Below are 17,826 nucleotides of genomic sequence, written 5' to 3' on the forward strand. Positions count from 1 at the left end.
AATTAGCCTAATTTGTTCATGATCTTATATTGAAGCCACACTTCCACAGAAGCCATAAAATGATGTATTAAACTAGACTACAATACAAGGTAAATGGCTCCAACAGCAAATTACAAAATAAAACAAAGGCCAGAGAAAATACAAAACTTAACTTACCCGCTTCCAAAAACACACTGGAAAAATCAAGAGGCCACAAACGAAGAAATCCATCTTCTGAGCCGGTAGCACAAAATGTAGAGGAGATGCTAATACTGTTTATGGCAATTCCAGATCCTGAAAACAAACATTTTATTTTTTTAACATTCCATACAATCAAGTCAAACTTAACAAAGCAAAATTCAACCCTCACCCAAGAGAAAGAGAGGAGAGCTAACAACCAAAACTACTTTATAAAGGCAACAAGAAAGGAAGTGTATCCTTTTCCTAGAAATGGAAGCTTATTCTAAAATGTTATTGATTAGATTCTGCCATATTTTTCAAAAAGTTTTGATCAAATCCTCCAAGTCAGAATTTTCCAGTTTCAAATAGTTTCCAACATTAGTTACCCATCAACTTAAAAGTGGAGGGATATGATTCTTCCAGTTTAATAAGATTAAGTCTAATGTTAGTAGTGAAGTAAACGCAATTACAGTTTGCCCTTCTCCACTTTAAGCCTGTCTGGCAGTACACCAAACACAGCTCTTAATGGGTTTGGAGTGACTGTGACACTGAGGCTGTCTGATGGGCATTCAAAGATTTTTGTCAAAAATGTTAACTTGGTATGCCCAGAACATGTAGACTAGCGAGGCTGAAGTTAGATTAAAATGATGACAGGTTGCATCTTTCCCTGGAAACATTTTGGGTTAGATATATACAGCACAATATCATCTGCATATAGTGGCATTTTCTGTTCAAGTCCTTCTCTGAAAATCCCCTTTACCTCTGATGCATTTTTAAAAGTATACAGCCAATGGTTCAATGGTAATTGTAAAGAGTAAAGGTGATAAGGGGCATCCTTGTCGAGTACCACATTCTAGTTTGAAGGAGTCTGAAATAATGTTAATACAAACTGAGGCTTCTGGATTAGTATAAAGTAGTTTGATCCATGCACATATATTTGGGCCAAACCCGATCCTTTTAAAACATCACATTTCATCTTGTAGTTAATTCCAAGTACATACTGCAAAAGTATGTGTGTCTGGTTTAAATATAAATGAGGAATTCCATAGCCATTAAAAAATATAATATGAATTATAAACATTACTGAACACAGTACTAGCACACAATGCAGCTAAAGGTTTATTCAGCATTTTGTTCTCTTTGAACAGTTTAGAAAAAAAATAAATATTCTGCTACTTTATCGAATTTAACAATTGACAAATGTATAATATTTCTATAGAGGACGGAAACAGTACTTTTAGTTGGTTGACATTATTAAGAAAATGCTTAAATAATTAATTAAATGATCCTATATACCTGTGTTGAACGTCTGTTTCTCTCGTCGCTGAGAGTGCTTTGGCTGTGACGGAAGTAGGCGTCTCACATTTCTGATTATAACAGTCTTATAGTCAATTTCAAGGATGTGTCCGCTCTTGCTGCAGGCATAACTTAAATGAATGACAGAGAATCAAAAGTCAATGAAATGAAAATAAGAGGTACAGTCATGCATACATGATGTACGATGTAGCCTTTAAGCTGCTTACAAAATCTGGAAAGGTTAACTGAACTTCAGTTTCCATCTCCATCAAAGACTCATTGTGTAGCATCAACCAAGCTACTTAACAATAATTTCTGAGTTCTCCTAAAGTAGATTTGTACATATTTCATATTACTATGGATAATAAAGTCAGAAATAAATAAATAAAGAATCATACCAGGAATATAAACAGTATGCAACAGTTAACCCAATCATTCCCTCCTCCCATTTTCTCTATAATCCAATAGTTACATGAAAATTATTACTAATATACCATAAATGAAATTGGACTGTTGCAATCAAAAAAAAAATAGGTACTCATCATTAATAATAATGCCAATCAAGATGAGAAATACCTGCTTTCTGACCTCAGTACCCATACTAGCCCATAATCCATCCCCCATACTGTACTTCCCACTTCGCAGCATCTCCCCGGTGCAGCGCACAATCACACACCTCACTGTCATACTGAATGCTGTGTCAATAGAAGTAGAGGCTCCCTGATAGATTCTACAGAATGTGGGTTTGGGTTCTTTTCCCCTTGGAGTCCCCAGTGCATCAAAGAGTCATTTCCCTGTGGAGTCTCCAGCATGTCAAAAAGTGGGGGAGTGGTGGAGTGTGAGGTCATTGAAAAACAACATTTACTCCAGAGGCCAAAAAATACAGAAATGATAGTACTATGCCATTTTATAAATTGACTTTTTGGTACTTTTGCAGTACCTGTATACTGCACAAAGACAAAATAGGCAAAACATCTTTGCTTCCACATTTCTATTCCAAAGACAATATAGTTTTCATGTGGGAGCCCATCTTTAAAATCCCATTATATTGTTTATCCAAACTACCAGGGAATCTGAAAATTACATAGTATTATTTAACAGCAAATGATCTTAGTGCAAGTACCCTAACCGAGTACTTTCGTACTATGTCAAAATGTGAAGTAACGGTTAAGGACCCTATAGTATTTGTTGCTGGTTAACATACAAAGAAGTTCACACTGGAAAAACAGAAATTTAACAAATTGTGCACTTACACTGTTCGGTCCTCAGGTTCCCTGTCTGCACAGTGACCTTCTTCAAATGCAACATCAGTAAATTCTTGGGAATGATACTCCCCCAAATTAACAGGACATGAGCGGAGGGCTCCACTGCGTACTCTCCAAAGACGGATATTGCCTCTACCACAAGATATCATTCTGAAACGGCAAACAGCAAATAAAAATGTTGTTCATATGATTCCCTTAGGGGCGGCTTGGTGGCACAGTGGGTAGCGCTGCTGCCTTGCAGTTAGGAGACCCGGGTCCTCCCTGCATGGAGTTTGCATGTTCTCCCTGTGTTTCCTCCCACAGTCCAAAGACAAGCAGGTTAGGTGCATTGGCGATTCTTAATTGCCCCTAGTGTGTGCTTGATGTGTGGGTGTGTGGGCGCCCTGCCCGGGGTTTGTTTCCTGCCTTGCATCCTGTGTTGGCTGGAATTGGCTCCGGCAGAACCCCGTGACCCTGTAGTTAGGATATAGCGGGTTGGATAATGGATGGATTAATGATTCCCTTAAAAAAAAATACTATTAACAACATTTTTCTATGGCTAACCAAATGTTCCACCGAGGCTATAGGTTTACCAGGTTCATATTTACCATCTGCAATTAATCTTATACATGTGTCCTTACAACAAAAGAAAAGCAGGATGTCCTTTTTACTGATTGATACACTGTATGGCAAAGGTTTGTGGTCACCATACAATCGCACCTATATGAGCTTGTTGGACATCCCACTCCAATACCTCAGAGATTAATAGAGAGGTGGCCTCACTTGTAAGGCTATAACAGCTGCCACTCTAATGGGAAGGATTTCCACAAGACATTGGAGTATATATGTGGGAATTTTTGCCCATTCAGCGAAAAGATCTCTTTGAGATCAGATATTGGCATTACATGAGAAGACTTGGTTCACAATCGTCATTCCAATTTATCCCAAAGGTGTTCAGTAGGATTGAGGTCAGGGCTCTGTGCAGACCACTCAGGCTCCCTAACATCAAACCCATCATATCATGTCTTTATGGACCTGGATTTAAGCACAGAAGGGTTGGCACCCTGCCCAGGATTGGTTCCTGCCTTGTACCCTGTGTTGGCTGGGATTGGCTCCAGCAGACCCCCGTGACCCTGTATTCGGATTCAGCGGGTTGGAAAATGGATGGATGGATGGAGCACAGTCATGCTGGAACATAAAATGACCTTTCCCAAACTTGCCTCAAAGCTGAAAGTGCACAATTTTCTAAAATGTGTTTGTATGTTATAACATACAACAGAACCACTCACTGGAACCAAATGACCAGCTCAGACCCTAAAGAACGGCCCCAAACTATTATCCCCTCCCCCACCAAATTTTACAGTAGAGACTGCACTCTTAAGAAGGAAGCATTATTCAGACATCTGACATTGTGCATAGTAATGTTAGGCTTGCATGTAGCTGCTCATCCATGAAAAGCCATTTCATGAAGCCATGAAACACAGTTCTTGTGCTGATATTACTTTCAGTGGCAGTTTGGAACTTTGTTATGAGTAATGCAAACAAGGATAGACGATTTTTTACATGATATGCACTTCAGTATTTGGCAGCCCTGCTCTGTCAGTTTGCGTTTTCTACTACTTTATGACTCAGCTGTTTCACCTAGGCACTACCACTTCACAATTACAGCACTTAAACTTGATCAGAGCAGAAATGTCAAGTCCTGACTTGTGGCAAATGTGGCATTCATTAAGCTCATCAGTATGGCCTATTCTACTGCCAGTATGTCAATGGAGATTGCATGGCTATATGCTTGATGTTAACAATGTGTATGGATAAAACACATGAACTCAAAAATTTGGAGGAGTGTCCACATACTTTTGGCCATATAATGCACATTAGCGTTGGTAGCCCGTTTGTTTATGGGGCCCACAAAAAATATGCATCTCTCCAAATATTTTCTAAAGCTACTTTGTCTCCCATTGGCATTTATTAACCCATTACAACTGTTTCTTTACATTTGTGAGAGGAAAGGACAGTGTCAGTAAACACAATGGCAGTGGTCGCTAGGTAAAACAACTATAATAAAATACAAGAAAAAGGATAATATAAAGAATTCCTCTTAATATTTGTAATATAGAAAATACCACCTCCTTTATAAATATTTTAATCATCATTAACTGTTTTATGTAACAATGCCATGTTTACTAAAATACTTAACACTGACACCTAACTCTGTAAGTAAACTGTGAATTAATTCTGTCTCAAAGAAGCTGATACTGATGTCAGAAACAATGTGATGTACAGTTTAAATATTCTTTGAGTATCATGGTCTGTTAATTTCCTTTCCAAAAAGGAAAAATTAAGACATCAGTCTTAGATAAAACTATATATAATAGGTACTACCTCAACAGAAATGTAGTGATATACCTCTTCTCTAGACTTTAAATACAAAAAGATTAAATGTTTCCCATAGTTTCAATGCTTACTAACTCAAAGCTGTTAGGAGATTTTAGTGCACTGACTCAAGAGTGTTTTTAATACCTTGTGTCATCAAAGAAAGCTATTTTCATAGTCTGTATATCCACGTCAGTATGTGCTTTGGCAATCATCACAACTTCTCCACCTTTATTCACTTTTGATGTGTTCCATAAAACAACCATCTAGAAACAAATTAAAACAAACTGAAGAAAATATGCAAGCATACAATGTCCTTTCCAAAATACTGCATAGTCCAAATTATGTTTGATAAACAACAACACAAATTAGAAAATTCTTTTTTCTCTCCATATAGTTGTCTTCACATCACCCAATAAGAATAAACTGACACCATCAGCGTCATCTCAGATGTCATAATTAAGAGCAAACCCTTTCTGAAGCACAAATACATTGTATAATATACTGTATAAATGTTAATATCTAGTGCACTTTTGTAGATTAACAAAACACAACAGATTCATCAGATATGAATGCAGAGTAAAACTAATAGTGAAACCAGGTTTCATGCATCCAACTTACATTTTTGCCATGGCTATCCTTTCCCACTCCACAAAGGACACCACCATTGTAAGAAAAACTGAAAAAAATACAACAAACCAAACATCTACTTTACAGCATATATGAGGACCAGGGAACACAACACTATAATACTTTAACACATTATAACATAACATGATAAACATAAGGCTGGGGAGCCTGGTTTGAATGTGTCTTCATAGAAACTGTAAGGCTCTCCTTCAAATGCTCTGGATCAAAAAAATGTCATTAGATTAACTGAAATCTCAAAACTGCTGTGGTGTCAAAGTCTGTGTTTTAACTCTGTTTTGAATTAATGTGAGTTGCTTCATGTAACTGCTGATGCAGACAAACATTGGGTGCAACCTTGTAAGTTTCTCATGTAAGAAAACAAGCTGTTTGAAAAAAAAAAATAAATAAATGAGTATATCAATATTATGATAAATTTTCACTTTTACATTATCAAATATTATTGCAATAAAGTAAAAATATAAGCTACAATACAATAGCTTGAAGGAGGCAACAAAGCAAGCATTATTAAATAAACCTGGTTACTTTCATTTTCTAAAGCTCGTTAAGTGTGAAATACCTAAACTTGTAATAACATTGCATAATAATCATATACAAAACTACATTTCTCTCATTTAGTAAATTTTAATTCTAAACTGCTTTAATGTAAAATATTTATCAACCTATTTTCACTGGAGAGTAGATTTTTAAAATGATATAGCCTGATTATATTCATTTTTACATTCTGCATAGTAGTTATCTTTCAGCAGACAATCACATTGTCCTTGGCAAATTTGAGCATAGGGAGGATGAGCACAAACCATCGTGCTGAAACAGAATCTTAGATCCATGGTTTTACCTTTTTGATTTGTGGAACGATTTTAGTTTTAAAAATTCCTCGTAGACCTTTATGTAGCTTAACTAACATTAGATTGAGGTGTAGGTTCCCCCCTCTATGGAAGTAGAGTTTTGATCCATTAAAACTTGATCTGAGAAGTTGGGAGTGAGGAGTTGACCTGGCTCTAGAGTTAGATGAGCACTTTCATTTGAAGTTTCAAGCATTCCGTTTTTTTTTTGGTTTTTTTTTTAAACAATGGAGAATGCCATGGACCAGCAATATGCTTTGACCGCTTTGGAAATGAATGCATAAAAATATATGCCTTGCCTGATTCTTGCGAACTGGCAAAACATTTCTATGGACCAGCAGCAGTTAGAAAACATTGTCGTAGAGAATTAGATTGAGAGATCCTCACTGCTCAATAATACTCTCACTTTGGTCATCTTTCTCATTTTGTACTTTATTGCAAAAGCACGCAAAAGACTGCTGGATTACCTGAACATCTTGAATCTGTCTTACCTTTTACTTTGAGAAAATTTTTAAAAACTATGAGCTGTTTGTCAGCAGTTAACTTACACTCAAAGACCAAAACATTCTGCTTACTTTAAGAATTCACAACCCTTTACTCTGGTAGTTAAATATGTGTTTGTTTGGGATATTTATTTTACATATAAAAACATTTGTTTTATCATTAGCCACTGCATCATAGACATCACTTACAAAGACTCTGAAGGAAAGGTTTTGAAACAAAGTCTAAGGCACATTCTAAAGGTAAAAAATTAAACAATTTAAAAAACGATTAGGAAAAGGTACAAACTATATATCAAAGTGTTTTGGACTCCTTCGGTGCACCACTAGCTTACTAAATCAATAAAAAGAAGCAAAAATCACACGACGGAGACACAAACCTTCTAAATCCATCAACTAGAAAATGTGTGTATTGTGTGTGTTTGGTGGTTTACTGAGTGTAGTATTGGTAACCATGAAAAATAAACAGCAGTGTAAATCTTTAGTCATTCACAAGACCAAAGGAGCAGCAACCTCCTTTTCAAACATGAAAGCACATATTTAATAATGTGGACCCAGAATATTTACACTATTTCAGCTTTCACCTTGTGTTGAGAGTAAACTAGGCTGAAGACAACTGAAAGGAGAACAGAAAATACAGGGAGTGTGTTTTATGTATATGGCTGGTGTAATATAATATTCTTTAAAACTTGGAATTAACAAAATGCTCTATTAAGGCTTCACTCAACTTTTCTTTACTACCCAGCCGTTCTTATTGATAACTAAAATTGTATAAGTTGATATCCCATATTAGAAAGTATTAATCTTAGATGGAAAAAAAAAACACATCACATCTTACTAATGCTGTAAATTATTCTCCCTCTCAAAACTTTTTCAATTACCTGATAAAACACCTTTGTTATTAGAATTTTCCACTCGGCTAGATTATGGGTTCATCTTTGGATTGTTTACAAAGACAAAAGAGAAGTGTAATAATATAGACTTGAACCTCAAAAAAATAACAACATCAGATAATTTGTGAGGAATTTCCAATACCTGAGACAACAGACAGAATGTGCATGTGTCTTGAACATAGTTAGGCATGCTCCTTTTGGGTAACTCCATATGCGCACCATGCTGTGATTACCAGTCTGTGCAGATGCAAGTAAAGTGCTATTTCCATTGAAAGAAAGAGCAGACACCTGCATGACAGGGAAGAGGACATTAAAATAAACAATGGCACTGGACTGTGTAATTATCAGAAATACAACATTGCGGGGTTTAACTATCTCTACTTTTAAAAAGTAAAATAACAACAACAACAATGTGAAATAAACATTCAAAACAAATAAATTGTATTGGTGTATACAGATGCAAGAAAAATTTTGTAACCTCTTCATAATTAACATGATTTCTGCATTAATTGTGTAAAAGTTTGCAGTAGTTTAAGTATTATTAGCTTAAGCAGATTTTGCTCATCTATTATTGAGACTTAGCTGAAGATTAGAATATATTGTTATGAATAACTAAGACAGAAATCCATTTAGTTCGAAAGGAATCAATTACCTTTCTTTCCATACATATATGTTAATTGTATGTATCTAGAAAGAAAAAGAAATGTTGCATGCTATGTTGTGCGTGTGTGTGTCTCGTTTTTATTCAATTATTGTCAATTGTACTAAAGAGACACACAAGTAAAAAGTTCACTGTACTGTACTATGTACACATAACAATCGTAAACTTAAATTTGAAGTGGGTGTTTCAAGAGGTTCACTATTTCAGAGTGTTTAGAAATTAGACAAACACTAAGAATGAAAAAGCCAATGTCCTTCACAGCCAAAGACTAAAATGAAAAAGACATCCACCAATTGAACCAAAAATGCTGCTGCTAAGGTTGGTTACTGCTAGATGTGAAAAAGTGATCTCTTATTTAGAGCTTCTATTTACCAACCAGTAAAGAAAGCAGTACACTCATCAACTCATATAGTAATAAAACGTTAGACAGTGCAAAGATACACTTATAGATTTGTTAGGCTCTGCAGTTTAGCACAGTATTGTTGATGTCGTAAACGCGTCTTTGTAAGTGGAGTATTTTGTGTACAATTGTATTTTTTTTTAGAAAACTGAAGTAAAATAATAAATGTAACACTTGACCATTTCTTCTAGTCTTCCAAACAAACAAATGTAACATTTGCACACTTTTCACTGTTCCTCACCTCTCTAATTGGTGCTGCAATGTGCAAATGCTATCCACCCAGGAAATTACTGGGTCATCCACACATCTGCAAACAAGAAAATTGTACTAAAATTCCTTGGATGGTTAATTCAGGACTTTTCCAGGTTTTAATTGTGAAATAGACTATAAGATCTAAACAACTGTGCCTGTTCTTACATATTCCTAGAGATTTAAAGTAACCTTACTTCAAACACTTCTTAATTACAAATGAGAAAATTGATTACCTTGTCTGTGTGACCAAAAAAGAACCTTTGCCTTCCAGTGGCAACATCCATTGAGATTATCACAGCATGGCATGGATAAACCACAGAGACTCCAGTTTTTGTCCATAAAGCCTAAAAGAGCAAGCCTCTGGATGAAAAAATGTATTACAATTCAAAAAAGCATAGTATTTCTGAGCAATCATTTTTTGCTTCAAGAACATTCCTTTATATTATATTAATCAGCTAAATGGAGGCAATATCCACACAGCCGTCACATTCTGAACTCACAGAATTATGAAAGAATCTTTCAAAGTTGTATATTTTGCATTATTTAGGCATTTTATTCAATATACTTTGACATGCTCTTACACTTAGGGATCACCTATATGGGTTTTAAGAGGTAAGTGACTTGAGGCAGAGACAAGAAGGAACATTGCTGTCATCATTAATTGGCTTTTCTCTTTCTCAAGCAATTCTATGAGGTAAAGTCAGGGCGATATATGACATCACTTTCTTCCATATGCAGAGATCCTGCTCAACTGGGGAATACCAATTAAAAATCCATCATGTAAAATTTGTGGTGTTCACTAGTAGGTCTGGGTAAAAATATTGATTTTCCGATTAATTTTATTTTATTTTTTTTTTTTTATTAAATCATTCAATATCAATTCTTAAAGTCTCTAGATTGATCTTGTGAATCTCTATCCTGCTCAATTACTACATGTAGATTTTTGCTTATGTTTGTTTTTGGCATCCCATCCAGTTGATGGAGCTAATGCACCTGTTAATTTCTATGGAAAAAGCACTTTACTTCTTGGCATAAAATGATGTGTCCTCTTAAATGAAAATCAGTGTCTTAGACACTTAAATCAGATGTGTGGACTTACTACTGATTCAAATGGTGCTTTGGTAAAGAACAATTGGATAAAGGCAAAGCCATATGTAAACTGTGCAACTCAGAGTTTAATTATTGTTGTAACAGAACAAATTTGAGAAATCATTTATCCCAACGTCACCTAAAAACAATCACAATCAACACCCAAACAAATAAGGGTCTAAGCAATACACACTGGAGATGGCAGGTAGCTCTAAACTTCTATTTAATTCACCTCATGCCCAAAAAAAGAACAGAATCTAAAGCAGTTTTTATCAGATGAAGGCAGCAATTGTTGGCATTTTCAGAGCAGTCTGCGATACAAAAGTAAGTGTGAGCTCAAAGCAGCTCACTTGAAGTAGGTCTAGAATACTGACATTATTGTCACGATGGCTGATTCTTTTCTTTTATGTTCTATTCATTCAATGCAGCCCTCAATAAGAATCAGCTCTATATCCTCTTTTTAAAATGCTTCCTTTTTGTATGAGGACTGTGAGGACACATTTCCAACACTAATTAACGTAACTGATAAAAGTGAAGATGTGTAACTTGTAGAATTATAGAAAGACATGAATCTTCCCATTATATCTTTAATCTTTAGTTTATTTGAAGGGTGTCTACATTTTTTCATAATAGATGAATAAGTTACTGAATAAAATGCAATATTTAATAAGCAATATTTGATTATTTTGTAATAATATTCATAAGATGATATAGATGTTTTATAAAGTAGGTGTCGTTGCATTCTATTAAAACAAAGTGCCCCCCCCCTTAATATGTGTGAACTCTAATGTGGCGATACATATGTTAGTTAAATTATGGTTCATTCTGAATGAGTGCAGTGATGACACTTTGTCTTCCAAACACTGATATTAACTGTTCATTACTAATCAAGTATTGCTTTTTAAATGTCATGCCATGCTTATTCATACATTATGAAGTCACTATGCAGACACCCTTCAAATAAATTGTTACTGAAATCTGTCACATTATATTAATGTTCTCCATGCATAGCTAGGTAATTTCTAAAAAAAAAAAAAAAAAAGGCACCACTTCAAATATATCAATGCACGTTACGTCAGTCAAGATAAAATTGGTATTGAATCGAATCAGGGCATTGTGAACCGGAATCAAATTGAATCTGAACATCAGTGTTGATACCCAGCCCTATTCACTAGTGAACCTGAGCTAGGATACTGAGTGAAAGAAAAAAAAATATAACACTACTATGAAGCATGACAAAGACAGTTTATTTATGCTTATTTTATTTTCATTTGTAAATTATTAAACAGACCACAGAGGTGCCTCAGCCCTCGAGTCATTGTACCTCTCGTCCTGTACACCCATCCAAAAATGGAAATGTAATGAAATGATGAAACAACATAGCTTAAATGCATTAAAAATAATGCTGGGCTTGAGGGGATTTTTAGAGTAAGTGCACCAATATGCCAACTCCTTGGTTCCGAGACAATTTGATTATTACAGTTATAACCTAATACATATTTGACCAAAATAAAAAAAAAAATCTATGCTCTACTCTATTGAACCAATTTTGCCACACTCTCTTTATTGACTTTTATGCTATTTTAAAATGACCACTACTACTAGATTCCGGGATTAATATCCATTGACTTAACAATTACTTCTTCCAAATCCTTCTGCTAAGGTACAAAAAAGGCTAAAGCATTCTTCCTATTGTAACCCAAAGAGAAAGTATTCTTACATTTGACACTGATCTTCTTCAATCATTGACATTAATTTATTGTCACATTCTAAATTTAAGTAAACACATATTTTCTTAACAATGTATTGTTTTGCTTTCTCATCAATATGACTTTTATTATATTTACTCTAGGATATGCATATTTTTGTACTATTTCTTTGCAGTCATTGTGAAAAGTAATTATAAAATGAAAAGTAATGGATTGGCAAAACCTTACAGATTTGGTTGTAGAGCCTCCAAAGCCAATAATCCGATTTAGCTTTAAGATGGGGTCAGGAAGCAATTTCTTAAATGGAAAAAAATAAACATCCAAGTCACATTTATAGAATCTTTATTTTAAAAGGTATTTGCAGAAGAAAAAAAATATCAGATGAAATTAAAACTATATCAATAAATCAGTAAAATAGGAAGGCTGACACCCATTCTTGCAATTTTTACTTTTAATTCAGAAACCAATAGAAACACATTTAATGAAACAGCAAGAACAGCTTTTTAAATTTGAGATAAAATGACAATATTTAAATAAAATATAACACAGAGAAATTGTGGCCATCTCCAATCCTGGAATGCCACAGTGGCAGCAGATTTTTGTTCTAGCCCAGATGCTTAATTAGAAGCCAATCCTTACCAACAACAGATCTTATTCATGTATACTTAATTTCATGGCTTGTTAGTGATTTAACTCTACCACGTCAGTTAATTTTTAAATCAGATTTTTTTCTTTTCTAATGTTACATGTATATGTTAAAGTGATTTGAAGCCTAAAACAGATAAGTAATTTTCACTTCTTCACTTTCCCTTCAGTTTCCTTTTAAGGACTTAATTAAAGCAAATAATGAATGATGAATACACATGGGTGGAAATGGAGATAAGCTAGATGAAAAATTGCTGGTTCCTTTGTCATTTTCATCTATACTAATAAAAGGCAAAGCCCTCACCGACTCACTCACTCACTCACTCATCACTAATTCTCCAACTTCCCGTGTAGGTAGAAGGCTGAAATTTGGCAGGCTCATTCCTTACAGCTTACTTACAAAAGTTGGGCAGGTTTCAAATTCTACGCATAATGGTTATAACTGGAACCTATTTTTTCGTCCATATACTATAATAGACTTCTGCTCGATGGCCGTGGGAGGCGGAGTTACGCCTCCCACATAATTTAGTGCCTGCCCATATAAGGCCGTCCGTCAGCGGCAATCCAATAGAAGCACTGCCACTAAATATTCGCGAGTGAAGGACTGTGCTTATGCAGAGGAAGATGAGATGGTCAGGGTGGTGTTTGGCACAAACTCAGCGAAACTGCGAGAGAAACTTAAGTGCCAGGTCTTAGCTAACATTAAATACAGCCGTGGACATCACACGAGATGGCACCAGCATAGCTGGGAACCTTCGATGCATGTACACCGAAGCGGCTCACGTGAACTGACGCAGGGCACAGACAAAAGCTACAGTTCCAAAGAGTGCTGAACAAAAACCGAATTACACAATTGAGAAGGCAGCAAAAAAATATGAAGCGTGTGACACATACAAGCATATTTATAAGTGCAGCTACTGCAGAAACAAAGCATACGGTGGAAAAAGTCAATGTCCCGCTAAAGGAAGACAGTGTAAAAAAAAAAAAACCCGTGCATGCAGTGTATCACGTCTCAGATAAAGAGGAAGACGAGCTGTTTATTGATGCAGTAAGAAACGAATCGATGAATAAAACCGGTTATCTTTACAACATTTGACAAACACTGAATGTAACTTGAAAACAACACATCCTACAAATACGAACCCGATTGAAAGAAATAATGATAATTAAATCCTTGATGATAGCAACGCTCATAACACTCACAAAACAATTACTGTATATTGACAATCATATTACGTTATTTTTAAATTGTTCCCTTTTCTTCTTCATAACTTCTTTAACACACTACTTCTCCGCTGCGAAGCGCGGGTATACCCCGATCTACATACTCTCAAATAGACAAACCACACGCCGTGGCGCAATGAAAGAGGCTTCGCCTCTAGCGCCGACATCCGAGGTTCAACCCCCGAGAGGGGGTGCACCGAGTATGTACGCCTGATGACCCCAAAATTAGTCGCGAAACACGTGTCGCGTACTGTTAGCATTATTTCACAGTAAAACTATTTCAATATATATACTGTATATATACATATATATACACACACATACATATATATCAGCGCTTCCCGATTCATTTTACCCTCACATCCCCTTGGTTTGAGACGTATGAAAAATATGCGGTTAACGCAGAAAGACAGATCACCAATTGAAGCTTTATGAATAATGGATACTTTATTCGCCATCAATGATTGTTTTGGTAAAGCCATACTCAGTGTAATCATTAGATGAACGGTAAAAAGTAAGAGCGAGGGGAGGGTGACTTATTGAGGCACGCAGGCGAAACCACAATAGCACGCAGGCTCGATGTAGTGCGCGTCAACTTGATCTGAATTGCGCGATCACATTCGAAAAAATATATCTTTTCAAGTTCAATTTAGTCGACACAAATATCTTTGGTTGGAATGTAAGGCGAATTTACTCTTTACATTTCTATGGTGAAGAAAAATTTATGCAATGATGCCTACATTTAACTTACATTCCTACCAAAGATATTTCTGTTAACTAAATAAAAATTCCTTCTGTTTAAAATTTAAATAGAACTTGAACAGATATGATAGTTCATAATATCCACGCAGACTTGCACGTAAGAGCGGGAGTCATCCGTTTTAACAAGCAGCGTATTGCACTGATACGAAATAGCCTGTCCATTTAATTATTTAGGAATCCTTCTATATAAAAGCGGTCGGGTGTCCTTCCGTCCCATGAGTGCTATGCAGGCGCGGAGTTTCACACACGCCCCGTCCATTTTGCAATGCAGGATGGGATTTATAGTTTCGTTTTTCCAGGTAAAAGATGATTTTCTACTCCAGACTGTGCGATATCTTCTTCTTCTTTCTTACTATATAAAAGCGGTCGGGATTGTTCTTCCGTCCCGTGAGTGGAAAGCGTAGCGGTATTCCGCTTATCACAGACTTACTACTTGCGGTACGAAGCGACATGATGTGAGCAGAGTTCTGGTGCTCCCATTGTTCCCTTGCTTTTGTGCGCGATGCGCTGGAAAAATAGACAAAATTATGTCTCTGGAAATAATTCATGTTGATGGAGTACAAATGCATCAACGCGTAGTAAATATCAGGGGGGTTCAAAAGGGCGACCTCAATATAGAAAAAAAGTTTAAATTTCATCACAAAAATAACAGAAACTACGAGTATTAAAGTAATACCGCTCAAATGCAATATAACCAAATTAATGAGTTTGTATAAAATATCAAATTGATCTACATATTGAATTGCCTTAAGCAGTGGTAAACTTAAAAGTCGGTCGCCTTAAAAGGCGGGTAAGCCTAGTGGATAAATAAATTAAGATTTTGTACAAATAATGTTTTTCATTTTTCTTCCTTGATGGATTCTGGCACCCCCAGCAACAGTTGCTCGCACCCCAAAGGGTATGTATATATATGTATGTATACAGTGGTGTGAAAAACTATTTTCCCCCTTCCTGATTTCTTATTCTTTTGCATGTTTGTCACACAAAATGTTTCTGATCATCAAACACATTTAAACATTAGTCAAATATAAACACAAGTAAACACAAAATGCAGTTTTTAAATGATGGTTTTTATTATTTAGGGAGAAAACAAATCCAAACCTACATGGCCCTGTGTGAAAAAGTAATTGCCCCCTTGTTAAAAAATAACCTAACTGTGGTGTATCACACATGAGTTCAATTTCCGTAGCCACCCCCAGGCCTGATTACTGCCACACCTGTTTCAATCAAGAAATCACTTAAATAGGAGCTGCCTGACACAGAGAAGTAGACCAAAAGCACCTCAAAAGCTAGACATCATGCCAAGATCCAAAGAAATTCAGGAACAAATGAGAACAGAAGTAATTGAGATCAGTCAGTCTGGTAAAGGTTATAAAGCCATTTCTAAAGCTTTGGGACTCCAGCGAACCAAAGCGAGAGCCATTATCCACAAATGGCAAAAACTTGGAACAGTGGTGAACCTTCCCAGGAGTGGCCGGCCGACCAAAATTACCCCAAGAGCGCAGAGACGACTCATCCGAGAGGTCACAAAAGACCCCAGGACAACGTCTAAAGAACTGCAGGCCTCACTTGCCTCAATTAAGGTCAGTGTTCACGACTCCACCATAAGAAAGAGACTGGGCATAAATGGCCTGCATGGCAGATTTCCAAGACGCAAACCACTGTTAAGCAAAAAGAACATTAGGGCTCATCTCAATTTTGCTAAGAAACATCTCAATGATTGCCAAGACTTTTGAGAAAATACCTTGTGGACTGATGAGACAAAAGTTGAACTTTTTGGAAGGCAAATGTCCCGTTACATCTGGTGTAAAAGGAACACAGCATTTCAGAAAAAGAACATCATACCAACAGTAAAATATGGTGGTGGTAGTGTGATGGTCTGGGGTTGTTTTGCTGCTTCAGGACCTGGAAGGCTTGCTGTGATAAATGGAACCATGAATTCTACTGTCTACCAAAAAATTCTGAAGGAGAATGTCCAGCCATCTGTTCATCAACTCAAGCTGAAGCGGTCTTGGGTGCTGCAACAGGACAATGACCCAAAACACACCAGCAAATCCACCTCTGAATGGCTGAAGAAAACCAAAATGAAGACTTTGGAGTGGCCTAGTCAAAGTCCTGACCTGAATCCAATTGAGATGCTATGGCATGACCTTAAAAAGGCAGCTCATGCTAGAAAACCCTCAAAGCTGAATTACAACAATTCTGCAAAGATGAGTGGGCCAAAATTCCTCCAGAGTGCTGTAAAAGACTCATTGCAAGTTATCACAAACGCTTGATTGCAGTTATTGCTGCTAAGGGTGGCCCAACCAGTTATTAGGTTCAGGGGCAATTACTTTTTCACACAGGGCCATGTAGGTTTGGATTTTTTCTCCTAAATAATAAAACCATCATTTAAAAACTGCATTTTATGTTTACTTGTGTTATATTTGACTAATGGTTAAATGTGTTTGATGATCAGAAACATTTTGTGTGACAAACATGCAAAAGAATAAGAAACCAGGAAGGGGGCAAATAGTTTTTCACACCACTGTATGTATGTGTGTGTATATATATATATATATATATATATATATATATATATATATATATACACACACACACACACACTGCTCAAAAGAATTAAAGGAACACTTTTTAATCAGAGTATAGCATAAAGTCAATGAAACTTATGGGATATTAATCTGGTCAGTTAAGTAGCAGAGGGGGTTGTTAATCAGTTTCAGCTGCTGTGGTGTTAATGAAATTAACAACAGATGCACTAGAGGGGCAACAATGAGATGACCTCCAAAACAGGAATGGTTTAACAGGTGGAGGCCATTGACATTTTTCCCTCCTCATCTTTTCTTACTGTTTCTTCACTAGTTTTGCATTTGGCTACAGTCAGTGTCACTACTGGTAGCATGAGGCGATACCTGGACCCTACAGAGGTTGCACAGGTAGTCCAACTTCTCCAGGATGGCACATCGTGTCATTGCCAGAAGGTTTGCTGTGTCTCCCTGCACAGTCTCAAGGGCATGGAGGAGATTCTAGGAGACAAGCAGCTACTCTAGGAGAGCTGGAGAGGGCCATAGAAGGTCCATAACCCATCAGCAGGACCAGTATCTGCTCCTTTGGGCAAGGAGG

General features: G+C 36.3%; 1 protein-coding gene across 2 annotated transcripts in view; it reads right to left on the reverse strand.

Moving 5' to 3' along the window:
* Nucleotides 1–17,826, reverse strand: part of wdr90 (WD repeat domain 90) — a 65,946-nt gene that overhangs the window by 36,853 nt on the left and 11,267 nt on the right. For both annotated transcript variants that reach the window (XM_039775164.1, XM_039775163.1), the window contains exons 11-18: nt 12,301–12,369; nt 9,508–9,618; nt 8,104–8,249; nt 5,697–5,754; nt 5,223–5,341; nt 2,709–2,870; nt 1,456–1,586; nt 157–273 (exon numbers count right to left, since the gene is read on the reverse strand). In XM_039775164.1, coding sequence (XP_039631098.1) covers nt 157–273; nt 1,456–1,586; nt 2,709–2,870; nt 5,223–5,341; nt 5,697–5,754; nt 8,104–8,249; nt 9,508–9,618; nt 12,301–12,369 — 913 coding nt within the window. The remainder of the gene's footprint in view (nt 1–156; nt 274–1,455; nt 1,587–2,708; nt 2,871–5,222; nt 5,342–5,696; nt 5,755–8,103; nt 8,250–9,507; nt 9,619–12,300; nt 12,370–17,826) is intronic.

This window comes from Polypterus senegalus, chromosome 13, assembly GCF_016835505.1.
Source record: "Polypterus senegalus isolate Bchr_013 chromosome 13, ASM1683550v1, whole genome shotgun sequence".
Taxonomy (NCBI): Eukaryota; Metazoa; Chordata; class Cladistia; order Polypteriformes; family Polypteridae; genus Polypterus; species Polypterus senegalus.